The sequence below is a fragment of the Epinephelus lanceolatus genome, chromosome 5, assembly GCF_041903045.1.
Source record: "Epinephelus lanceolatus isolate andai-2023 chromosome 5, ASM4190304v1, whole genome shotgun sequence".
Taxonomy (NCBI): Eukaryota; Metazoa; Chordata; class Actinopteri; order Perciformes; family Serranidae; genus Epinephelus; species Epinephelus lanceolatus.
In genome coordinates this window covers 17,477,128-17,503,330 of record NC_135738.1, presented here as the reverse complement: position 1 = coordinate 17,503,330, position 26,203 = coordinate 17,477,128, and the positions used below count along the sequence as shown (strand labels likewise).

At 40.8% G+C, this 26,203-nt stretch overlaps 2 protein-coding genes across 6 annotated transcripts in view; one reads left to right on the top strand and one right to left on the bottom strand.

Annotated features, from left to right (window-relative positions):
• Positions 1–19,810, top strand: part of slco1c1 (solute carrier organic anion transporter family, member 1C1) — a 32,050-nt gene extending 12,240 nt beyond the window's left edge. For 2 of the 3 annotated variants that reach the window (XM_033634209.2, XM_033634208.2), the window contains exons 3-15: positions 8,490–8,631; positions 9,294–9,426; positions 9,619–9,740; positions 10,018–10,164; positions 11,691–11,789; positions 12,640–12,888; positions 14,399–14,563; positions 15,215–15,410; positions 15,677–15,842; positions 17,525–17,709; positions 18,602–18,666; positions 19,002–19,119; positions 19,319–19,810. In XM_033634209.2, coding sequence (XP_033490100.1) covers positions 8,490–8,631; positions 9,294–9,426; positions 9,619–9,740; positions 10,018–10,164; positions 11,691–11,789; positions 12,640–12,888; positions 14,399–14,563; positions 15,215–15,410; positions 15,677–15,842; positions 17,525–17,709; positions 18,602–18,666; positions 19,002–19,119; positions 19,319–19,544 — 2,013 coding nt within the window. In that variant the 3' untranslated portion in view covers positions 19,545–19,810. Of the gene's footprint in view, positions 1–8,489; positions 8,632–9,293; positions 9,427–9,618; positions 9,741–10,017; positions 10,165–11,690; positions 11,790–12,639; positions 12,889–14,398; positions 14,564–15,214; positions 15,411–15,676; positions 15,843–17,524; positions 17,710–18,601; positions 18,667–18,973; positions 19,120–19,318 lie in introns of all 3 variants that reach the window. The other variant, XM_033634211.2, reaches the window with a different exon arrangement.
• Positions 19,811–21,199: 1,389 nt separating this feature from the next.
• bcap29 (B cell receptor associated protein 29) lies at positions 21,200–25,580 on the bottom strand. Of its 3 annotated transcripts, none has more exons than XM_033634234.2 (8): positions 24,435–25,580; positions 23,900–24,006; positions 23,606–23,706; positions 23,377–23,524; positions 23,088–23,223; positions 22,803–22,899; positions 22,570–22,670; positions 21,200–22,479 (listed from the first exon to the last, which is right to left on the bottom strand). In XM_033634234.2, exons 2-8 carry the CDS (start codon positions 23,989–23,991, stop codon positions 22,444–22,446), a joined length of 711 nt encoding a protein of 236 aa, XP_033490125.1. In that variant the 5' UTR covers positions 23,992–24,006; positions 24,435–25,580; the 3' UTR covers positions 21,200–22,443. The 3 variants fall into 3 exon arrangements, with proteins under 3 accessions (XP_033490125.1, XP_033490126.1, XP_033490127.1); XM_033634235.2 differs by having other exon boundaries at positions 24,332–24,447; XM_033634236.2 differs by lacking the exon at positions 24,435–25,580 and adding an exon at positions 24,155–24,267.
• Positions 25,581–26,203: the final 623 nt, after the last annotated feature.

Below are 26,203 nucleotides of genomic sequence, written 5' to 3'. Positions count from 1 at the left end.
AAGTTTGTGCTTCAGTAAAGGAGGTCAGAACGGAGGGTCTGAACCTCTTTATTGGATTAGGAAGCACATTTGACAGAAATAAAAAAAAAGCTGCTTAGTGAAATTCTTGATCAACTACGGGCAGCAATAATAATATGGAATTCCCAGTCATGCTGCGTTTTTGGGTCATGTGTGTTTTCCTTCCATGTTGAGTAATCTTACAATGAACTTCTCAGTGAGGTGTGTTTGACACAACATACACTTCTAGAAAAGGGGTTTTTGACTGCTCGTAGCACACGTGTTGCTAATATTTACAGCAGAGTTCTGCATGTTGGTATAGTTGTACATACTACACTACCTCAAATGCAAATGTTGTGAGACAAAGGTAGTGACATAATGTTTTTTTTTATTCTCGTTGAAAGATCTCTCTGGTTCTGTTCCCTGTGTTTGAACCATGTGGACATCTAAGATTTACATTCAGGTTTTAAACAATAAGAAGTTAAATGAACCAAACAATATTCAGGTAATATTATCAGAAAGAATTATACTTTTATCACAACAAGACTTTTGAGGTATTTTGCCACAATGAAAAACAGTATATGTAACAATAAGGAATGTTGCAGAACTTTATATTTCAGAATTAAAGGTCCAGTGTGTAGGATGTAGGGGGATATACCGGCAGAAATGGAATATAATATGTGTAACTATGGCTCAGTGGTTAGCATTGTCGCCTCACAGCAAGGGAGATCCAAGTTTGAACCCGAGGTGGGAGTTTTGAACTCCGAGGAGGGGGAGGCCTTCTGTGTGGAGTTTGCATGCTCTCCACATGTCAGCGAAGGTTTTCTCCAGGTACTCCGGCTTCCTCCCACAGTCCAAAGACATGCAGGTTAACTGGTGACTCTAAATGTTCGTAGGTGTGACTGTGAGTGTGAATGGTTGTCTGTCTCTATGTGTCAGCCCTGTGATAGTCTGGGGACCTGTCCAGGGTGTACCCCACCTCTCGCACAATGTCAGCTGGGATAGGCTCCAGCCACCCGCGACCCCTAACAGGATAAGTGGTTACGGAAAATGAATGAATAACTATTTTTTCATTGATTTATTACCTAAAACTAAGAATCATTGTGTTTTCTTTGCCTTAGAATGAGCCCTTCATATCTATAGAGGGAGTGGGTCCTGGAGCCCACTGTGTTCCACACAAGCGGCAACCTCCGGGGCTGAACAAGGAAGCGAATACGCAAGTGCCAAAAAAACTGTAGTTCTTTGAATGGCCACTTGAGGCCGGCTCCGGAAGCCAGTCAGTCCCCACAGACCTCTGCATTTTAAAATGCCCAACCTTACAGCAGAAACAGACATGTTAACAGCCTGGTACGGGTGGTGCATTTTTTTGAATAACTCACCCGTTTACTTTTAATTAAAGCTTAAACTTACGCATAATTAAGGGCAGGCTGCTTTGAGTGACAGGCTGCCGATAGTGTCCTCAAAAAAGCAAGATGGCCACTGCCGTAATGCCAAACTTCAGGCTTCAAAACGGGAGTCCACAAACCAATGGGTGACGATAGCTATGTCCACTATTTTTATAGTCTATTGTTGCACAACTGTGTTTCTACAGTAGCCTGTAATGCACAAATAAAACATTTTTTATGTCACCTGACTGCTGCTGTAGGTTCTCTACACCCAGTTTGAGTAGAGGGATATTCATTTGGTTTCAATCTGCAACCTCGCTGCTGGATGCCATTTAATTCTCCAATCTGTTCCTTTAAAGAAATAAAATATTTATCAAACCACTAACATTTTTAAGGTGATGACTACTAAATTAAAGTAATTTAATCAATTCTAACTTACGTTTAGTATATAGTTGCTGAGTATATTTCTTCTATTTACACAAATATTTTTATCACATTATAAAAGCTTTTGTATATTTGGCCTTTGATTTGTTATTTATTGAAGTTCTTCTAAAATCAGAATAAAAAGCAGAAAGAAAACGAATATTGAATAATGTAAAAATTAATCATAGCAGGTGAATAATGCATAAATGAATGACTAGATAGATAAAGCAGAGTGATGCCTATAGCAACGATGAAAGATTGGTAGACGATGTGATTTTCCTCGCACACCTCACTATTCCACATTTCAAAAAGCAATGAAAAGTTCCTTCAAATTAAGGCGTCTGGTGTAATGCCAACACAATGAGGCTAGTGAAAGTTTTAAATCCCAGGTCAACATCATTAATGCAGTCATATGAGACCCATCGTGCCTCAGCATTCCTGCCTCAGTATTATATCCACTTATATTCTGTGGTATAAATGGTAATTATGCACTTGACATTAGAGCGAAGCATGCCCTTACGTTGAGAGAATCAGCCGCAGACCACCCATGTGGTTGCCATAGCTCCACCGGTCCCTTGTAGCTCCTCTCAGATTTGAGAGTCTTTGTTCTCGTCCCTCACTGTGTTAATGCTGCAGAGAGAGAGATAAAGATAATTGTTTATTAAGAATGGCAATTTTATTTCACTAAGGCTGTGTGCACATAATAAGCAGTCGGAGTTACAGAGAATTTGGCTCTACGCTGATGCCTCTTCATTACATAATCACTAAACAATAACTGTTGAATTAATGCAGAGGGAAAGTCATTACACACTTAGTTCTCTATTAGACTAGTATACATTATTTCTGTGAACTCAGAGCCTCTTCATGCTCAGTTCTCATTGGACAAGCTTCGGGACAAAGACAAACGGGGTCACGGTTCACATGACCTAAACTTTAAGGGCATAAAATCCAAGCTGTGTGCAAAGTACGTGGTAGCACTGCTGCAGGTTTTGAGGTCACTGGGATTTCCATAAGCAGTTTTTTGAGCCACTCTAACAGACTGTTAAGCCTGGCTCAGGCTTTCAAGTTCATTACTCATGTTGTTCACGATCCACTTAGCCAATAGTACATGTGGTGTGCCCAAAGGAATAATACTTCAACATCCACTGTTTAATTTGTGCTTACACCTGAGTCATGACCTGAAAGGATGACATCTGTCTTCAGCGTTAAGTGAATGACAACAAGCCTGAATCTCTGTTACTGCAGCTGCTTATGCTCTATTATTGTTACTCATCTGTATGTTTTAGGGCTGTATCTGACTCTGAATTATGTCAGTTGAATCAGATTTGGCTGTTCAATATGAATATTTGACTATTCATTCCTTTTATTAAAGTTTAAAGAGGGCTCAACATGGCGTTCAATGTGACGCACAACGTGATTTTGCCAAGTAGGGCATGCTCCTAGATCAACATTCCACATCGCGCGTTCTTTTTTTTTTTTAAAGATTATTTTTATTGGCTTTTTTGCCTAAATTGACAGGACAGAAGATGAAATGGGGAGACAGAGAGAGAGAGTGGGGTCGGACATGCAGCAAAGGGCCGCGAGCTGGATTCGAACGCGCAGCCGCTGCAGCGAGGCAGTGCCTTTGTACATGGCGCGCCGGCACTATCCACTGCGCTACCGACGCCCCTCACATCGCGCATTGTTGGACCAACATTGCAGTCGAATCACAGCCCTCTGACATAATCAATGTGCTGCTCCTATGCGTCTTTCAATTTCAAAATTCCTTTGTGCTCCTCCAGAACTAAGCTAGTTTTCCTAATTGAAGTTAGTACAATTGAACAAAATCTTCAGTTAACATTGAACAAAAACCTTATAAGCTAGCCTACTAGAAAGTTAGTGAGTTAGCTTGCCAAGTAGGTTGGCTATGCTAACAAATATCTTTTTAATAGGCTAAAAAAGGAGGTAAAATGTGTTAATCACAGGTATTTGGAGCTAAAAAATTATATAATCCACAATCGTCGTTAGTGAACAATATTCTAGCCTATTGGCAAGCTCACTTGTTAGCATAGCCAACCAACTTAGCAAGCTAACTCGCTCATATTCTAGCCTATTGACAAGCTCACTTGGTAGCATAGCAGACCTACTTAGCAAGCTAAATCACTAATATTCTCGTCTATTGACAAGCTCACTTGTTAGCATAGCAGACCTACTTAACAAGCTAACTCGCTCATATTCTAGCCTATTGACAAGCTCACTTGGTAGCATAGCAGACCTACTTAGCAAGCTAAATCACTAATATTCTCGTCTATTGACAAGCTCACTTGTTAGCATAGCAGACCTACTTAACAAGCTAACTCGCTCATATTCTAGCCTATTGACAAGCTTACTTGTTAACATAGCAGACCTAACTTGCTAATATTCTAGCTTACTCATTAGCATAGCCTTCCTACTTAGCAAGCTAATTCACTAATATTCTAGCCTATCGACACATTTACTCATTAGCATAGCCTTCCTACTTAGCAAGCTAATTCACTAATATTCTAGCCTGTTGGCAAGCTTGTTAGCATAGCCAACCTGGATGTTGATCCAGGATCATGTCCTGCTTGGCAAAATCCTGTTGTGCTGCAAGTGGGCACACATTCAGATAATGTAGTAGCCAAGCTAACTAGGCTAAGGACAAATAAAAAAAGAGCAGCACCATTTTTTGCTGCACTAGATATTAAAAAAAGCCAGAGACTATATTGTATTAAGTTGCTTTGAGCTGAAAATTCACCACCTCAAAGCAGAAGGTTTGTCTCGGAGCCTGACGAGGCAAAGCCTCTCCTCCAACAGACAGCTGTCTCTGTATATGCAGCAGTGTCTGTACCGAAGAGCAGTGTAAAAATTAAGTGTGCTTATTCTGCAACTAAACCTGAGGACTAAAACGTCTCCAGTGTACTTCTGGGGACTAAAATGCCCACCACTGTTGCCAACTCCTCAGTAAGAAAAGTAGCTATTGGCTGTCCTAAAAGTCGCTAGAAGTCACTAAATGACGTCATTGCCTAATTTGCATAATTGTCCATATGCATGTAATTGTAATAGCTGCTGTAGGAGAGAGGAATAACGTCGTGGGAGAGACAAAAGCTGAGTAAAAAACACCCTGAATATGTTTAGAACTACAAATGAACCTTCTTTCAGTAATTTATATTAGACAAAGACAATTTTACATGTACATCCCGCCCTGACTGTAAACCAGGTCAGGATCAGCCAGCGGTGGTTCCGCGCATGCGCGATTCACTTGCAGTCTGGACACGGAGTGGTTAACATCTCCTGCTCTGACTGCTGCTGGGAGGGAGGACTGGGCCGTCTGTGAGTGATTTGGGGCAAGAGAGGAACTCACGGCAGGATCCGCTGCTCGTTGAGAAGAATAAGAATGATACGTGCTCTCACAACAGAGTCTCCAGAAGTCTTCAATAACATCAGAAAAAGTCGCTAGATTTGTCGCTAGTCGCTTTTTTGAAAAAGAGTCGCTAGAGGGGTCTGAAAAGTCACTAAATATAGCGACAAAGTCGCTAAGTTGGCAACACTGATGCCCACTGACTGACAAAAACAAAAACAAAAAAACTGCTCAGCTTGAGGAAATCTGAGTCAACTGAGGGGTCTCCAACTGATGAGTCCAATCTCTGACTTTCATGGGGCAGCCCTAGTCAATTGAATCGCACATTTTGGGGCACATTCTGAGATTTTTTTGGGATGCATCTTTTAAATTATGTTCTTAATAATAACACAGTTATTGTCAAAACCAGTGGTATGGGAATTCTTTGTTGCTTTCAAATGGCATCACATGAGGAAGGTTTTGTACATTTAGACAGTGTTTCACTCCAGCTTGAAATCTGACAAACTTAACATGCTCATCCTCCTTCATAAAAGTTTGAGGACATGATCACTGGACAATGGATATTACATCACAGACAAGTATCAGAGTGGTCAGTTGAAGCTGTCAGTCTGTTTTCTCACACACAAACTCTCTGGTTCAGCACTAAGCTGGTTTAAATCTTATTTATCTGATCGTAATCATCCTTACGTACCAAAGTTTGTTTTGGAGTTCCGCAAGGTTCTGTGCTCGGACCAATCCTATTTACTCTATATATGCTTCCTTTAGGTAACATCATTAGAAATCACTCTATAAACTTCCATTGTTATGCGGATGATACACAGTTGTATTTATCGATGAAGCCAGAAGAAAGTAATCAATTAACTAAACTCCATAACTGCCTTAAAGACATAAAAAATTGGATGAGCACCAATTTCCTGATGTTAAATTCAGACAAAACTGAAGTTATTGTTCTTGGCCCCAAACAACTCAGAGACTCTTTATCTGATGACATAGTTTCTCTAGATGGCATTGCTCTGGCCTCTAGCACTACCGTAAGAAACCTCGGAGTAATATTTGATCAAGATTTGTCTTTTAATTCTCATTTAAAGCAAACCTCACGGACTGCATTTTTTCATCTGCGTAATATTGCGAAAATTAGGCCTATCCTGACCCGAAAAGATGCAGAAAAATTGGTCCACGCTTTTGTTACCTCAAGGCTGGATTACTGTAACTCTCTATTATCAGGTAGCTCTAGTAAGTCCTTAAAAACTCTCCAGCTAATTCAGAATGCAGCAGCACGTGTACTAACAGGAACTAAGAAACGAGATCATATTTCTCCTGTTTTAGCTTCTCTGCACTGGCTCCCTGTAAAATCCAGAATTGAATTTAAAATCCTACTGTTAACTTATAAAGCTCTAAATGGTCAAGCTCCGTCATATCTTAGAGAGCTCATAGTGCCATATTATCCCACCAGAACACTGCGCTCTGAGAACGCAGGGTTACTCGTGGTCCCTAAAGTCTCCAAAAGCAGATCAGGAGCCAGAGCCTTCAGCTATCAGGCTCCTCTCCTGTGGAATCATCTTCCTGTTACGGTCCGGGAGGCAGACACCGTCTCCACATTTAAGACTAGACTTAAGACTTTCCTCTTTGATAAAGCTTATAGTTAGGGCTGGCTCAGGCTTGCCCTGTACCAGCCCCTAGTTAGGCTGACTTAGGCCTAGTCTGCCGGAGGACCCCCTATAATACACCGGGCTCCTCTCTCTCTCTCTCTCTCTCTCTCTCTCTCTCTCTCTCTCTCTCTCTCTCTCTCTCTCTCTCTCTCTCTCTCTCTCACTCTCATCCTATTACTGCATCTTGCTAACTCGGCCATTCTGGATGTCACTAACTCGGCTTCTTCTCCGGAGCCTTTGTGCTCCACTGTCTCTCAGAATAACTCATACCGCAGCGGTGCCTGGACAGTGTGACGTGTGTGGTTGTGCTGCTGCCGTGGTCCTGCCAGATGCCTCCTGCTGCTGCTGCCATCATTAGTCATTAGTCATACTTCTACTGTTATTATACACATATGACTATTGTCACACAAGTATACTGTCTGATACTAATACATACTTTCAACATATTGTACCACAGTAGCCAGAACTATAACTATAATATTATTACTTTCATTAATGTTGTTGTAAGCTACTGTCATTACCTGCATCTCTCTCTCTCTCTCTCTCTCTCTCTCTGTCTCTGTCTCATTGTGTCATATGGATTACTGTTAATTTATTATGCTGATCTGTTCTGTACGACATCTATTGCACGTCTGTCCGTCCTGGAAGAGGGATCCCTCCTCAGTTGCTCTTCCTGAGGTTTCTACCGTTTTTTTTTTCCCCGTTAAAGGGGTTTTTTTTGGGGAGTTTTTCCTTATCCGCTGTGAGGGTCTTAAGGACAGAGGGATGTCGTATGCTGTAAAGCCCTGTGAGGCAAATTGTGATTTGTGATATTGGGCTTTATAAATAAAATTGAATTGAATTGAATTGAATTGAATTGTCCCTGCTTCCTGCAAGTGACTTTGTTTCAGTTGACATTGTCTTGATGGCAAATGTTAGGCCTTGTTTATCAGTTCATCTGGCTTCATTTCGTGTAATTGCTCTTTTTTTTAATGCTTTTACAGTAAATATGGTGACAGACTCTCTCTCCACCTCATTACACGAGATTTGAGAGTAATTAATTTGCCAAAATGACAGAATAAAAAATACAATTAACAGAGTTAAAGATGATTATTATTAGTTTTCAATAGATACAACGATAATATCGTTAATGTGATTTCTTTTGGCCACAATTATGTAGTTAAATCTAATATCGTGCCATCCCTACATTGCAATAACAATAAAAACTGACTGATAAATTTGTTAAAAACAAGAGTGTGTGTGTTTCTCCTCCAAGCATGGACTATTTCCATCCCTGAGCGCAGGCTATGGTTACCACTCACCTGTTTCCAACTACGCAGCATGTCAGTCGGTCTGTCGGCTCATAGTGCAGTGGATGAGTCTGTGTCCTGGTGGGTTTGGCTTCTCTAATCCTCCTTTTGTTACTGACTGTCAGTGTCCACAGGTGGCTTAGCTCAATACACTCTCCGGCCCTGGCTGTAAAAGCTGCCTTTACAAATGTGTATCTGCACTGCAAATTCATGTCATATGTACACACACACTCTCACACTCAGCTATATGTACTTTTTCTTAAATGTTTTGCTTTAGTTACAAGGTCTTTAAAATGTATTTTCAGTCCAGACTTTCTTAGTTTTCACATTTCCTTTCCAGTGTGGCTGTGAGATGTTCGCTGTCTCTCCTCTTTCTGTATCTCTGTAGATGTTCCTCGCAGCCTTGTCCTTCGCCTACTTTGCCAAGGCTTTATCTGGCAGCTACATGAAGAGCACAATTACACAACTAGAGAGGCGATTTGACATCCCCAGTTATTTGATCGGCATCATAGACGGGAGCTTTGAAATAGGTGAGTCTCTCGGTTCCTTCTGGTCCATGTGTCTCTCTGTTTACAGGCAAAACAATTTTGGAGTATTCAGATGCTAATGCAAGTAAGCCAAGAATATGTCCTCAGCGTGGCAGCGAGCTTGACACTACAGCATACATGCATCCCCTTTGAATAGTCACAATGGTCGCGTACCTAATTGAATCTTAATGAGCGAAGAATCCTTTGAAGGTTACAGCATGTAGGCTTGGAACAGAGGGATTCTGTGATGGTTTGTGCTGTTGCACAACAGACCGGGGACATGACACATAGTATTCCTTGTGTATGCCTCAGATAAATATGAATATTTATACTGACTTTGATCAAAATTTACACAGATGTCTGGTAGGCCGTTGATACTGTAAATTATATACACTTTGTAGGACCAGTTTTTGGGCTTGGGTGATGTCTGTTTTTCATTCCCTCATACCTTCCTGACATTTCACCGGGGTTTACAGTATATAAGGATATTTGTGTCAAAAACAAACAAAAGAATTGAAGGAAAAGCTGAGCTCCAGGTGATAGAAGTCATCGTAATGTGTTTATCAATGTTTAGCTACAGTAAAATGCTGTGTTTCTAATATGCATTTAGCTTACTTAGAAAAGTCTTGCTGGGTCTCCTTTTCTGATCATCTCAACACTTTTAGGGAATTTGTTGGTCATTGCCTTTGTGAGCTATTTTGGTGCCAAGCTCCACCGACCCAAGATCATAGCAGTCGGTTGTGTCTTGATGTCTTTTGGGACGTTTTTGATCGCCATGCCTCATTTCATCATCGGCCGGTAGGTGAAAAGTCATGTCTGTGGGCATGCATTACACTTCACAAATTCCATTCATGTATTTCTTTTGAGATTTCATGCACCATAACTTTGAAAATGATGTTTGCATTTGTGATTCACATTGTGAGTATCTAACGATACCTGATGCTTTCTCCCTTCCCTTGTTTAACAGTCACATTGGTATTTTGTACGCAGCTATAAGATCGAAACATCAGTTAGATGGTCAGTGAATTCAACCAATAACCTCTCTCCATGTCCAGCAAGCTCACCTGAGTCCACCAGGGCAGGTGACAGACCCTCTATATTGTCCTCCAGAGGTAAGATTAAGAGTAATGTGCTTACTCACAAAAAAACAACCCAAACTGCCTTTTTCTTTGTTCACAATTTGTGAATATGGTCCATTTTTTTTCCCCAATACTACTTTTGGTATCGTTTGTTCAGTTTTGGGACTTACATGCGTATGTTTTAAAAGAGACATTGCCAGGCAGCCAGATAATGTAGACAATCACAGTAAACTAGTCACTGCATTGAATTCATGCATTCATTGAATTATAAATGCTTATTTCCTTTCTCCTATTTCATTTTGAACTGCAGGCTGTGAGCGAGAGTCCAGTGTTTCAATGTGGATCTATGTGTTTCTGGGTAATGTCCTGCGGGGGATCGGAGAGACTCCAGTACAGCCTTTGGGAATCTCCTACATTGATGATTATGCACAGTCAGAGAATGCTGCCCTCTATATTGGTAATACACCTCACTTACTGGCTATGTTTGTAGCTTTGCATGGTACCCAGACTAAGGTCACTTCATTTTCTATGTAATTCATTTAGGAAGATTTTCTTTACATTTGTATTGTTTAATAAAAGGGTTTTGTACCCAGATAATGTAGTAATGACAGGTATAAAGGATATACTGAGGATCTACTGGAAGTAGAGGACTACATGTTTAATACATGCAGGCTTTTACTAAACAAATAGAAAGACTTAAATTAACTGTACACTCACCGGCCACTTTATTAGGTACACCTTGCTGGTACCAGCTTGGACCCCTTTTGCCTTCAGAACTGCCTTAATTCTTGGTGGCATAGATTCAACAAGGTGCTGGAAACATTCCTCAGAGATTTTGGTCCATATTGACATGATAGCATCACACAGTTGCTGCAGATTTGTTGGCTGCACATCCATGATGCGAATCTCTCGTTCCACCACATCCCAAAGGTGCTCTATTGGATTGAGATCTGGTGACTGTGGAGGCCATTGGAGTACAGTGAGCTCATTGTCATGTTCAAGAAACCAATTTGAGATGATTTGAAGTTTGTGACATGGTGCGTTATCCTGCTGGAAGTAGCCATCAGAAGATGGGTACACTGTGGTCATAAAGGGATGGACACGGTCAGCAACAATACTCAGGTAGGCTGTGGTGTTTAAACCATGCTCAGTTGGTACTAAGGGGCCCAAAGTGTGCCAAGAAAATCTCCCCCACACCATTACACCACCACCACCAGCCTGAACTGTTGATACAAGGCAGGATGGATCCATGCTTTCATGTTGTTTACACCAAATTCTGACCCTACCATCTGAATGTGGCAGCAGAAATCCAGACTCATCAGACCAGGCAACGTTTTTCCAATCTTCTATTGTCCAGTTTTGGTGAGCCTGTGTGAACTGTAGCCTCAGTTTCCTGTTGTTAGCTGACAGGAGTGGCACCTGATGTGGTCTTCTGCTGCTGTAGCCCATCTGCTTCAAGGTTGGACGTGTTGTTGCTTCAGAGATGGTCTTCTGCAGAACTTGGTTTTAATGTGTGGTATCAGAGAACTGCCGCTCACTGGATATTTTCTCTTTTCGGGACCATCCTCTGTAAACCCTAGAGATGGCTGTGTGTGAAAATCCCAGTAGACCAGCAGTTTCTGACAGACCAGCCCGTCTGGCACCAACAACCATGCCACGTTCAAAGTCACTTAAATCACCTGTGTTCTTTGTTCTGATGCTCAGTTTGAACTTCAGCAGGGCATCTTGACCATGTCTACATGCCTAAATGCATTGAGTTGCTGCCACGTGATTGACTGTGTTAGTGAGGAGTTGAACAGGTGTACCTAATAAAGTGGCCAGTGAATGTATTTTTCAATGGAATGTGTTACAGTAAATACAAAATAAAAAGAAATCTCAAACATCTGTAAAATGCTGTATTTAGCCCAACATAGGATGCTGTATTTGTATGTTAGATGTTGAAGTTGGTTAAATAAAAAAACATTTCTTTGTTGTGTACTCTAGGATGTGTCCAAACCATATCAATCATCGGTCCTGTTTTTGGATACCTGCTGGGGTCGCTGTGTGCCAAGATCTACGTTGACATCGGCTATGTGGACATGGGTGAGTAAGCTGTCATCTGACTAATGAACTATGACTAATTAAATAACAATGTCGTGCTTTGTGAATTGTTGTTGCAGTTTATCATGCGCTCACACTCCTCTGTGGAGACTTGGATGTGGAAACTGGCTGTCGTACACAACGGTGTTAAAGCTGTGCAAGACACAACACACCTGCTAAGAGGAAATAAATTAGGGCAGAGTAAATCCTGTGATACAGTGTGATCTGATAGGGAAGCAAACACTTTGAAGTGTGTTGTAAATACAATACGAGTCAGGAGGCATCTCATCATGTTCTGAAATGTTTCCTTTGAACATTTAACACAGCCCTAAATTGTAAAGGGACAGTTCACCCCAAAATCAACAAGACATATTTTTCCTCTCACCTGTAGTGCTATTTATCAGTCTAGATTGTTTTGGCGTGAGTTGCAGAGTGTTAGAGATATCTGTCATAAAGATGTCTGCCTTCTCTCCAATATAATGGAACTAGATGGCACTCAGCTTGTGGTGCTCAACGCACCAGAAAACTACATTAGAAAAACTCAACAGCAATGTCTCTTAACAGAAATCATGACCTGGTTACTCAAGATAGTCCACAGACTTTGTTGTGAGCAGTTTCATCTAGGAACTATTTTCTTCCTACCAAACTAAAGCCACCAACCTTAGCACCGCGTAGAAGGAAGTGAGCACCACAAGCTGAGTTCCATTTAGTTCCATTATATTCAAGAGAAGGCAGACATCTCTATAGCTGATATATCCAGCACTCAGCATCTCACACCAAAACAATCTAGATTGATAAATAGCACTACAGATGAGCGGAAGGCTAAGTAAGTAAGGCTCTTATCGCTTCACAGAGACGGTGACGATTACCCCTGGTGATGCCCGCTGGGTGGGAGCATGGTGGCTGGGCTACCTCATCGCGGGCACCATCACCCTCATGTCTGCCGTTCCTTTCTGGTTCCTGCCTAAATCACTGCCCATGCCCGTGGACAAACACGATACCAGCTGTACTCCAGAGCAAACCAGGTTTATCAAAGACTCTCCGACCATGGAGCACAAGTTCAGACCTGAGGAGCCAGCTAATTTACATCAGATGGTCAAAGGTATGATTAAAGTCACACCAGCCTGTATGGTTGGAAAATTTGAATGTTGAGTAATGGTAATCCGTATGAAGTCAACATGATACCAACAGAATGTTGGGTAATATTATTACATTTACAGTGTCACATAATGTATTACTACGTGAACTAAACTGTTTATTGCTTTCATTTTTGATTTATCCACACCACTCCACTGCCGCCAATGCGCCATTGGAAAAAACATCTCCAGAATGTTGTTCTGGATTGTCATGTCACTACCTTATTTATACAGTCTATGGTCTCTACAAACTACATCATAGAAGGGTGCTGCTGATAACAATGAGTCTAATAAAACTCTCCACGGTATGAACAGTGGTTACATGAGCCTTAAAACCAGCCACAACTCAGCCCTGAGCAGAGTGACTGTCCTCTATTGACCAATCAACAGACTGCAGTGTTCACAGCTCCACCTTTTAGTACCAGATCTGTGTGCTGGGTACCCCAACAGAGGGGGGACCAAAAATGGGGACAGTACAGAACAGTTCCATTGGTACCATCCACAACCATACCACTCGATGGAAACAGGGCTTTAGTAGCCTATATGTTGAATGTGTTTCCATTCACATCCCCTACAACTGCAGAGCAACGCAGGCACACATCCCATTCTTGTGCATAACTCACCAGTGCTGCTGTAGCTTACTGATACACCAGAAACTGGCAGGTGGTTCTTCTAGCTCCGGTGTATTAATTTGGGCTCGTCATAGTGATTGACTCACACACCAGTCAATTTGTTTTGCTAACCTCAACATTTGCTTATTGTGTTTTATATCAGATGCCCACAAATATTTATCCATATCTCATAATTATTAGACCTTGATCCTCTGCCTGAAAAAAATAAATAATTTTTGTCATTTTAATACAAAGTTGTAACCACTGTATGTGAATGGTCAGACCTGTACAGCACTGGATTTGAAATGACCTCTAATAAACTGGGGCTTCTGTGCTTTGGTTACCTGCTGTGAAACACCATGACCCTCATCCATTTAAAATGCCTGTTAGTTCTTCTGAGGTCATTTTGGTGAAAGTAACATAAAAGCAGTGTCATGAGTAACTTATTACTCTACACAGAGAGTGATATTGTAAAGTAAGTTATTACTTTCAAATGGAGGTAACTAGTAATATGTAATATATTACACTTTGAGAGTAACTTGACCAACACTGCAAGGAATTGGGTATATTCTCCTATATATTCCAGTGGCTTTTTGGCTGATAAATGGGTACACTGCAGATGGCCAGAAAATGAGGTGGGCACACCCCATTTACCTGCGTATACCCTCGACTACACCACTGATGCTGACTGCAGTTCAGTGAAGAATTTTCTGAAAGTTACATACAGAACCTTTAAATTGTCCCCAGATCCATGAGCTATATAATTATACAAATGTCATTTTAAGCATGTTTGTATAGTTGTTGTAACAGTGATCTATGAATTATGAAAAGACAAAAAGTGGTCTTCATAAACTTTCCCACACAGAATTTCTGCCCACACTGAAGAGCCTGCTCGGAAATCCCGTGTACATCACGTTTTTATGCGTGACCATCATCCAGTTCAACTCTCTCATCGGGATGGTCACCTACAAACCCAAATACATCGAGCAACACTACGGCCAGTCGGCATCAAAGGCCAATTTCCTCATGGGTGAGCAGACTGCTTTGATGATTCATGATGTCTACCTTGTTTGGGTGATTTTTGTCTGGTCATTTTATCTTTAGTAGATGAGTTACATGCTTGTTCAAAGCCTGCGCTGCTTCGCTGTGAAAGGAAAGTATTTAAGGATGCAAAGTGATGTGAGCTGGATGGTCATCATAAGAGTTTCATGAGCCAGCTTTTGATGAATTTTTTATGCTCCAACTCCCACATCCCTCTTAAGTAAACGCTGCAGCCTCCAAACGACAGCCAGGTTTACTGAAAATCGTTGGACATTCTGAAGTGACAATTTGGCGATTATTTTAAAAAGCACACAGATTAATGAGACCAATTATGAGGTCAGCGTGATGGGACTGGAGACAGTGCAATAACAGCTCTTTTCCTCCAAATAACAGAATGAGTGAAGAGGGTGTTGGATGATGAGAGATGCATTTCTCATCCTCTCTACAATCAGTTTCATCTTTTACAACATGACTTCAGTACACTTTACATGAAATATAAATGAGACAGCTTTCTTATGAAGAGCGCTCTGACTTTGAGGCTCCGTTTGGGGCGCAGTGTTGCTGTCTGATGTTGCTTGTCCATGTTGTCTCCTGATCTGCTCTCCCTTTAAGAATCTGTTGTATTCTGCGGTTTGCCCAGGCATGATCAACATCCCGGCTGTGGCTCTTGGGATGTTCTCAGGAGGGGTTGTCATGAAGAAGTACAAACTGGGTATCATGGGAGCGGCTAAATTTGCCTTTGGGACCTCGCTGCTGGGATACTTCCTGTCGCTCTTTTTCTTAGCCATGGGCTGTGAGAACTCCAAGGTGGCAGGCATCACAGTCTCATATACAGGGTAAGTGATGTCTGGATACATTTCCCTCGTGTCTTAGTGGAATAGGTAACAATCAGAAGAAGGAGCTGGGTTTAGATTCAAGGAAATTCTACCAGATAACACTTCAGCTAACACACATCCTAGAGTTTCTTCTGTATTGTGTGCCTTGTATTGTTGCCTTTCTTTGTCTCTTTTGTCATATCCCATGCACACTAAGAGTCCTTGCTTCTTATTTGATCATTTTTTTATATGAGCTGTCAATAATGTATGTATATTCTCACATGCAGAGTGGAAGGCTTGTCTTATCAGGAGCAGACTCTTTCCTCTGACTGTAATTCGGGTTGCCTGTGCTCCAGAAAGGAGTGGGACCCCGTGTGTGGAGAGAACGGGATCACCTACGTGTCCCCATGCCTGGCTGGATGCACCTCCTCCTCTGGCTCTGGTAGAAATACGGTCAGACATCACTGACTTCATGACACACCTATATTTCTCAGTTGTTTCTCTGTTGACTAACAAACACAGTTTTAAGGAATACTTCAGTTCACATACAAAATCACCATTTCACCAACAAATCCAAAAATGAGAAAACTCTTGATGAATTGAAGTTAAAGGGGGACACATTTAACAACAGCAAAACTATATCAAAATATCTGTTTATAAACTCTCACACAACAAAACTGGATAAAACTAAAATGAAAACTAAAATGGTAGTATATATATGTATATACATGGGCAGATACACATTTGATACATAAGGAGACAGCAATGTACATCAACTGTGATTGAAAAATATCAGTCACAGTTGTCTATAGCCAATAAGTAAGAATCAAATATGGAATATCACACAGTTTTAGTGTTTTCATATACAGTATGTCAGAAATGGTTGCCATGTCCTGTAAAACTTACCTGTAGAGCCACCCAGTGTACACCTTATTTTCTCCAAGTGTAGAAAACTCATAAGATCACTAGCCCACATGACATGTGTTGGAGGCACCTCCTGCTTCCACTTCATAGTATAAGGTGTCTAGCTATTAAGGAGGCAAAGGCAATAGCATTCGAATAGTGTTTAGGAAGAGGTGTGTTCTCTGGAAGGGATAAATTTGACTCCAAAAACCATAGAAAATGTATTAAATATCGATGTCTGAAGATTTTGGATTATGCATCTGTTGCATAAGGGATCTGTCCTTGGATAAATCTTAAGTTTTCATTGGATAGATGAAGGCGAACTCCCACACAACTCTTGCAGTGTAATCCATGGCTCATTTATCCAGCTGTATGTTAGGTACTTCCCAAACACACACACTGTCACCAAAATCTTACTATTTGAAACACTTCCACATACGGGTGTCGCACCTGGGCAAGCGAGATATCATTGAGCAGCGTTCAAATGCACACACTCACCCAGACATAATACTCCTCCGTGTGAAAACTGTGAGCCGTGGGCATATGGCTAGATTAATGAGATTGGGATTGTACTGCGCAAATTGTGAGTTTGTAACTGGATGTTTTGATTTAGTTTTGCTGCTGTTGAACATGCCCCCCATTTACTCTGATTCATCAAAAAAAAATCTCAGTTTTTGAATTCTTCCTTCACTGTGAAGGCATGCGAGAAAAAGTTGTACTCACAAATTGAAAGTATCACTGGTGATTAATTAATGTACAAATTGTTTTTTTTTAATTGAAGTATTCCTTTAATATTTAGGCTTAATTGCTGTGTTTCATTTATATAATGATCAATATCTGCACAGTAGCATGTGGCATTTCAGTTATATTGGCATGACTGTCCACCTACAGCAGTGATACTCAACCAGAGTCTCGTGGGCCAAATCTGGCCTGTGACAGGGTGCCATGTGGCTCGTCAACATTTTCTAATTCACAATGAAAATAAGTTAATTCACAATGGGAATGTTTTTGCACTTTTAATAGAAATAAGGTGCCAGGGTGCCCCCAACAGAGGTCCTATATCCTCAAATCCTAGGAACACCCCTGTGTAAACCTGCCCTGTGTGGGGCTTCTGTGACCGGCCCCTGACCTCCTGTCATTTTGCAGAAGTGGCCCCCAGTCAAAGCACGTTGAGTATCCCTGACCTACAGGACAAGTGTTTCTATCATTCATAAACTTTTCTTCTTTGTTAGGTGTTTGACAGTTGCAGGTGTGTAGCTCTGGCCGACACCCAGCTGGGCAACCTGACGGCCACTCTGGGCCAGTGTCCACGCGGAAACAGCTGTGACAAAATCTTTCCTTACTTCCTGGCTCTGTCCGTCCTCAGCTCCTTCATCATCTCTCTCGGGGGAACACCCGGCTTCATGCTGCTTGTCAGGTCTGTCGACAGCCCCTCTGTGGGATCACTGGACTCAGTCCACGTGCAGCCTGTTGTTGGAGCAATACATCATGTTCTCATTCTTAAACATATTAGACATCCTGCTCTTAACAGAACAAATCATCACTTACATATGATACAGTGTCATCATATGTCAGAAATAACTTTTAGCATAACTTTTAGCATTTTTCAACTCTTTTACCTTAAAGACACATTTCACTCTAAAGTCAAACATACTTATTTTTCCTCTTAGCTATTGTGCTATTTATCATTATCATCATTTTTATTGTTTTAGTGTGAGTTGCTGAGTGTTGATGTTTCCATCTCTTGAATGAAATGGAACCGGCAGGAAATAGCACTCAGCTTGTGGTGCTCAAAGCACCAAAAATACATTTGAAAAACACTCATCTACTGCTAGCTCACCTAGCACCACTGAGCCAGCTAACGTTACAGCTCAGCCAAAAAGGGGGCCATTATTGTTTTCATCTTGCGCTGTCAAGACATGAACCTCTCATCCATGAGTAGATGCACACTGCCTTCTGTGCTGTGATTCAGATGGTGGGTGTAGTTCAGTAGAAAGAAAATAGTTCCCACATAAAACTGCTCACAACAAGGTCTGTGGATTATTTTGTGTAACCAGATCATGATTTCTGGAAAGACACATTGCTGATGACGTGTATTTTTTGGCGCTTTGAGGACCACAAGCTGAGTGCCATCTAGTTCCATTGTAATCGAGAGAAGGCAGACATCTCCACGGCCGATATCTCCAACACTCTGCAACTCACACCAAAAACATTTAGACTGATAAAGAGAACCACAGGTAAGAGGGGAAATATGTCTTGTTAATTTTGGGGTGAACTGTCCCTTTAACGCCGCAGTCTTGTCTCTATAGGTGCATTAAACCTGAGCTGAAATCCCTCGCTCTTGGAATCTACACGCTGGCCACTCGCACCCTTGGTGAGAAGCATCTTTGGTATTCTGTACGTTACTGTCTAGTTCCTGTGAATGTCAAACACATGGAAATCTCCTAAGAGCTGACATTCAGCGTACTGTGTGTTAGAGTGAGCAGATTACTGGAATAATGTCTGTGGGTGTGTGTTTGGAAACAAATTATTGCTTGAAGCTGATATATGGTGTAGATATTTTTAAGGATCCTATGTGAGCACATATTTTTAATTAATTAGAACGATTATATTAAGTACAAAAATCTCTCATCTTGCTATCTCATCTTGAAGTAACCATTTATGTGGTCTTTTTTTTGGAGTACTAAGTTATTTTGAATTGCACAACAGCTGGAATACCTGCCCCGATATACTTTGGAGCCATAATCGACACAACCTGCCTCAAATGGGGAAACAAGATGTGTGGAGGAAAAGGAGCATGCAGAATATATAACACCTCAGCGTACAGGTAATTACTGGGGCCTTGAGTTCACTTAGAAATAAGACAAAATGTCTATACGCAAGCTAGCTGCAATGCTCATTGACCAAATTATTAGACGGATGAAAATAGAGGGACCATGTTGTTGTTGTTAGACTCTTAATGCTAATACAATGCTTGACTCTTTCCCAGTTTGTCCCCTAACAGTCTTGCTTTCCTCTCTCTGCAGGATGGTGTACCTGGGCCTGACACTGGGCTTAAGGACAGTCTCCTTCTTCCTTTGTATTTCAGGCTTTGCTTCACTGAAAAGACATATCAAGAGGGAGGAGAAAAACGCTCTGACCAACGGGAGTGCAGAGCTGGAGTCACTAAGGAAAGAGGAGGACAGCTCCATACACTGTGAGCAGTTTATACTGGCCTTGGACTGCAATCCTGACAGAGAGACCCGCTTGTGAGCTTCAGCACAACTTCGGTCTCTTCTGACTCAGTTCGTATAGAAGAACACACACTGTGGACACTTTTTCATAGCACACAGAGTATATATTTGTACAGGATTTGTGTAGATGATGAGTCATTAAAAAAAAAGACAATTTCTGGGATGTATAAGTTTATGTGTTTGTGTTTTTTCATGGCTGGAAGAATTTTGTAGAAAAAAAACAATGTAATTGTGCTGTATTTTCTATGTTGGTCTTGGTTTTTATGATTAAACTTGCTGAAATTATATTTTGCATTCATATATTAAGGTGCTTCAATAAGATGGTTAAACTCCACTGTATTGGAGGAGCTTTAAACGTGGCCACTGTACACTGTGGCAAGGTATGTGTTTTCTGTGTAAGGAAAAATAAGGTCAACAAGCAGCAGGCAACACAAGTGCAACAGCTGCCTGTTGGCACACAGAGGGGAAAATACCACTTCCTGTCCAGATGTAACAAAAGGCATTCCTTCAGAAAGATGAAACCTTTTTGTGTCAGTGTGGCACCAGCCTTTTCAGTGGCTCCATGATTGATCGCAGTATGACACTGAGAAACACACTATCTGGGGTTATGTTTATTTTTCATGCTCGTGCCTTTGTCATATACCAACCAAACAAATTACAAAATGTGAAGAATAGCCAGGCAACTCAACATCAGTGTGTCACAATATACACATCAAGGTTTGAAGGTAGATCTTCCATCCCAGGGAGCCCAGTGTCACTCCAAAGTCATGGAAATCTGGCACTTGGGCAGTGACTTGCAGTGTCAGAAACAAACGAAAAAAGGCGTCCTTTAAAGTCAGCATGGTGTTCTGGTGGTAGCCATTTCTTGGTGATTCTTAGTGAGTTCAAAGACAGATAATTAACATCATTTGTAATAATCTAAACATCTGTTAAAACAGTGGTTCCCAGCTAGTCCAGCCACAGGGTCCAGATTTCTCCTTCGTCCACACAGTGTCATACTTGCATTTGTTCATGTCACTGAGCTAGTTTGTTGTCTCTCTCATGTAGCTGTCCATTACAGCAGGAAATGGTACTTCAAAGTAAAAGCATGGTGCTGGAAATTCACTGTACTTCAAAGTAAAGTGTGTTTTTTCAAACTTGACATGTTGCGAGTCACTTGTGGTCCATTCAGAATGGACCAGGACCAACTTTTGGGACTAGGACCCAGCAGTTGGGAACCACTGTGTTAAAACATAGATGTTGACAATGAACAAATGAACACATCAAGTCAAGTGCACTCCTCTCACTGAAGAAACGAAACGGCAGGATTCATCTACATGTCGTCTGTGTGAAAGGCTGTTAGCAATAAATTAGAGCTCATGCCTACCATAAAAATACAATGACTTAAAGGAACAATGTGCAAGTTTTTGGGGGTTTTAGTGGCATCTAGTGGTGAGGATTGCAAACTGCAACCAGCTGAATCTTCTCCCAATTAGAATTCCTTCAGTATTAATTGTTCAGGAGGTTCCTACTAATAGACAGAAAGGGGTAAGAGGTCTCTTCCTGTCTGAAATAAATAGACCTGTTGATTAAAACCAGTAAAAACAGTGAATAAAACACTTTCACAAAAAAAAAATCAGTGTGACGCTCTTCCCACAGAGGAGCTGCCAATGCAAAAACGTAAATAACCCTATCTTTGTTATTTTATTTATTTATTTATTTATTGATAGGGAAAATGCACTTTAACATAGTTCTAATACAGAATATGAGACTGATGTGTTGCACAGAGAGTTTATAGCTATTGCTAAATTTCAGCTCTTGTCCCTGGTTGGGCTTTTACATGTAGACCTAAAGTGTTATTAAACAGACACTGTTTAAAACATCATATAACCACAATACACTATAAACACGGAAGGCACAATAAAATACAAAAAACATAATACACATACCACAATACAAACGCATCACAACATAACCCCACAATACATCTACTACAACAGACATACCACCATGTGCATACCACAGTATACCAAAACACTGACACTATTACCCCTAAAAGTTTGAGGGCATGTAGCTAAGAGTGGCTACAGCTCTGGTTTGCTTTTAGCCAGCACTTGACTTTTGTTGTGAAGGATTTTAAATCTGTAATCAGTTTGATTTCAGTTGGTAATGTGTCCCAGAATTGACAGCCCTTTGTGGAAAAAGCTCATTGTCCAAATTTCTAGAGCTAGTGTTTGGTTTGTCCATTCTGGGCTACTGTAAAACATGGCAATCTCCGTAATAAGTAAGATATAAACGGCTCATTTTAAGGTATCGAAAACAGGAAAATTCTTACTTTCAGGTTATTATACGCTGAAGAAAACATAGTTATTATATTTTATTTCTGCCAATATATCCCCCTAAATCCAACACGCTGGACCTTTAAAGTACAGCATGTATGCATTAGTCATTGTGTGCTCACAGGAGGACACTATTATGGAAATCTCTGAGTAAACCGGTGAACCATCTCTGCAGCTTAGTGTAATGAACTTCAAGGATGTGGTCAGGTATTCATCATTATTAAATGTTAGCATTAGCAACAAGCATGAGCCCCCTGAGACGAAATTCAAATTCATTTGTACCTTTTTATTACTCATAAGTAACAGGCAAAAATAAATGGTTCATGTTCCTGATAAAGACTTTAGTGAGAAGATGTTTTCAGCATTTGAAAATAGACCTGCTCCTGTTTATCAGATACACTGCACTCTACTGTTTGTTTAATCCCATCAAATAAAGAAATTGTGCCTCGGTTCAAGCTTCAAAGGAAAATGAAAGTTATAAAAGATCATACAAACATTGCCTCTGGTGGCTTCCTGCACACAGCACACAGTTCTGGTGTATAATGAGAAGAAAAGGTGTTGAGGAGAATCCTGGAAACAATTGTCACTGTGTTCCTGTTGTTACTGATCCTTTTTGTCTGCAGGACTCTGGAGATTCTGTGGATAAAAAACACGATTAAAAACAGAGTTTCTCCAGTATTAGCAGGGTTAATATACAGTGAGTATTTGTGATTTGGTGTGTCTTACCTGGAGCTGATGGTGTTCCGTCAGTAGTCTGTCGTACTCCTGTGCCAGACCTTTGGCCTGCCTCTTCATGGCCTCCACTTCAGCCTGAGACTTGTGCACAGCTTCACACACAAACAGCACTACAGCTATTCATTTTCTAGCTTTACATGAATGTGTTATTATAAGAATGTTTCTCTGGTTTAAAAAGGTATAACTGCGGATCATCCTGTACGAAGGAAGCGATGATTACTCACCCTCCTCAGCAGCCTTAACTTGATCTGCCAGCTTCTTAGCCTCCAGCTTCAGTTGCTGGTTTTTCGCTGACATGGCTTTTTCCTCATTCAAGAGAGCCTGAGAACAAAGGATTCTCCTTAATTACCAAAAGAGTACATAGAAATACAAATAGCACAAATAGCTCTGTGGAAAGTATGGCATGCATTTATATCTACATACCCAACATGAGTCACAAATATTTGGAACAGGCTTTAAGACTGTAAGACAGAAATTAGTTTCAATCCCGTCATCAGATTAAGTCTCACTTGTTTGAGCATCAGGTTGTCGTCCTGGTGCTGTTTGGCTGCTTTGACAGCACTGTCCATCTGTGCCTGCAGACCTGCACTGTTCTCCACACTGACAGCAACCTGGTTTAGCAGGGTGACAATCCGACGCATGATACTGTGACAGGTCAGGAAGAGATGACAGCAGGAGGAAGAAAAAGAAATGCAGGACAAGACCGGAGCTCAGAAAGTGTAGCGTGCAGTTGTGTGGAATGGAAATGGTTCTGTTACTATACAATACTATATAGAATAGAAAAGAAATGAGACTAACAGCCAGAGGAAGAGCGAGAAGCCAGAGATGTAGAGATTCCTCTGAGCTCTGAACAGCTTCATGTGGACGTTGTCGTACAAATTCGGGTTCACCTTGGCGTCGTGCATGGGCTCGGGACCTGAGTACTTCTGCACCTCACGGACAGCATCTGGAAGTGGGCAGGGGGACAGAAGCATGACGGATGCTGGCTGGTCTACATAGTGTTATTCAATGTCTGTCACTTGCTTACCGAGGAAAAGAACAATAAGAACCATGATCATAGTAAAGAAGCATTTGTTCCAATATGGAGTCAACCAGTTCCATATCCTCCAGCCGAAAACTGAACGCCATCTACAAAGCAGGTTAAAAAAAGGACACTGTGACTGAACGTAATAACAGTAGATCTACACAGAAAGGACATGCATGCACTCTGCTGGTCATGTGTGTGAAGTGTCACTTTCATTTTTCTTATTTACAAATGAAACTCCTGCACAGGAAGCTGAACATGTATTGCTAAATGGGTTTGTGTGTTAAATTGCGGTACCTCCGTGCTGATATGAAGGGTATACACAAGATGAGGTTGACTGCTATCTCTGCATAGAGGAAGAAAGCCACAGCCGTCCACTGGAGAGTCATGGTGACTGTGATTTCCTGAGTAGATGAACAGGTTTCATTAGCTGCATGTATTTTATGACATGTAGAATATATATAAGCCTCACACTTCCAGTATATCCTTCCGTATCCCTCTATTTCTCCATTAAACAAGTGTCAGTAGAAGGGAATAAACATGCAAAATTACTTTTCTTTTTTCTTCTTTGCCTACTTAACTACATGCAGCATATACTACTATGCTATGCTCCTCTTTCATATGGTAGAGTGAGTTTTAAGCACACACACAAATGTTTCTGCAGGCCTACTTCAAACAGACTCTCTGCAGCAGGAACTCAAAGCCCACCTGCTATTTATAGGCTTTTACCTCTAAATCTATTCTTACTCCTCAGCTTTAGTATCAAGGGCTCGTTTTGTTGAAGAGCTGGAGGTGGTCGATCTATTCCAAGCAATAAATGGAATTGGCTTACCAGACAAAACTTGTCCGATCAGAAGAAAGGGAAAGTCCAGACACGCATGCGCTCACACACACATGCACAACAGCTGCTGGTGAGCATCTGAGGAGCCACAGCCCTAAATAAGTCTCTGCCAGTTATGTTGACATCTTTGGTCAGCCCCTATGGATTTGTGACAGATCACAACCTGACTAACCCAACTGACCAAACACTGTGTTTTCAGTTTACTGAATGAGACTAAGGTTTGTGTTTTTTTAATCTTCTGCACCAGTTTTTATTTCTGGTGTGTGTGAGCGTGTTTGCTGATGTCTTCTCATATTTCATGTCACGGTACAAAAATAGTCATGTGAGGGAGGGGACACTCAGTCTCTGTATTTCAGTAATAATTAAAGCCTTGGTGTTTGTTTTTATCCCAAAGTCTCTGAAATGAACAAGACATTTTTCCTTTAATTAGGTATCACTGAATAACAACAGTCAACCTCATTAGTAATTTTATAGAGTTAACAATTTTTCCAGATTTGCAATGTAATTTAAAACACAAGCAAAGAATATGGGGTGTTTTAATTGAAGATATATCAATAAAAATAATAATAACAGACAGTTAAGTAAACACATTCAAACAAAACAAGGGGAAATAAACATTTTCCACATCTAAATTTCCTCAAATTTAATTTCCTGAAGCCTCATTGAGTAGGTAATTCTTTCCATTACAATAATTTCATAATACGAAATAAGGCAATGAGAAAAGCGGTAAGAAATGTCCCACAAATTGCTCTTTCCTGGGCATTTCCTTTTTTGTATTTTCTTTCTTTCTTTCTTTCTTTCTTTCTTTCTTTTACTGAATTTGTGTTTATTTTATAGATATAAACATTTATGTTTTATGAAAATAAATATTTTCTTATTTTCCAAATTTTTTTGGGTCATTTCTTATTTCATTGCCTATTGCCCTCTTTCCATGTTTTTACAAAGAAATCAAGTAAGTCAAAGGGTTAATTTTTGTGGATGTTGAAAGTAGAAGTCCCTCCATAAAGTCTGTCTCACTTAAATATAATGTTTGTCCAAAATATAGTCATTAATTATGTAAACACCTCACGCCAGAAAATGTTTACTTTTGGACAGGCCCAAAACAAGTTCTAGTGGTTGGCTTTCTGGGAGCCATAATTCCTCCAGCAGCTGTGGTGAGACTTCTGAGTGGGTGTAATAAAATATCTACTAAGACTCTTCCAGCCAAACCCTGTCCATGAGGATGAGCCTACTCAATATTTTCAGTATATCTTTGGATATCCTGACTTTTTTTGACTGTGCATTTTCTGCACAGAAGAAACCAAACAAAGGTCCACAAGGTGGCGATGTTATCTAATGACATAATACAGCTTCTGCACAGAAGCAGGAAGCAGGAAGTCCTGTATGTTTTGCAGTTATTGCCGTGACTTCAATCCAAATGTGTCGTTGTGTGTTGAGGAGATATACAGACAGCTGACAGTGTTGATAAAGGGCTCAGTTTACACACGGGCTGATTATAAATAGTTGTCACTGAAATAGCAGATATAGTCTCATTCCAAAAGCTCATTCATCACTGAAACACTCCAAAGGATTGCTCTTTGTGTGTCTTTGTGTGCCTTTTAGAAATGAACACAAACAGCTATTGGCTTGCTCATCAACACATAAATTGCATGGCTGTTGCACATCGACAACAGAGACTGGGGGAATTCTGGAGCGTAGCCTTTAGTCTTCTTTTTTCTTTTTGAATAATGAAGGTTTTTTGACCAAATTCAGCTCCAAGG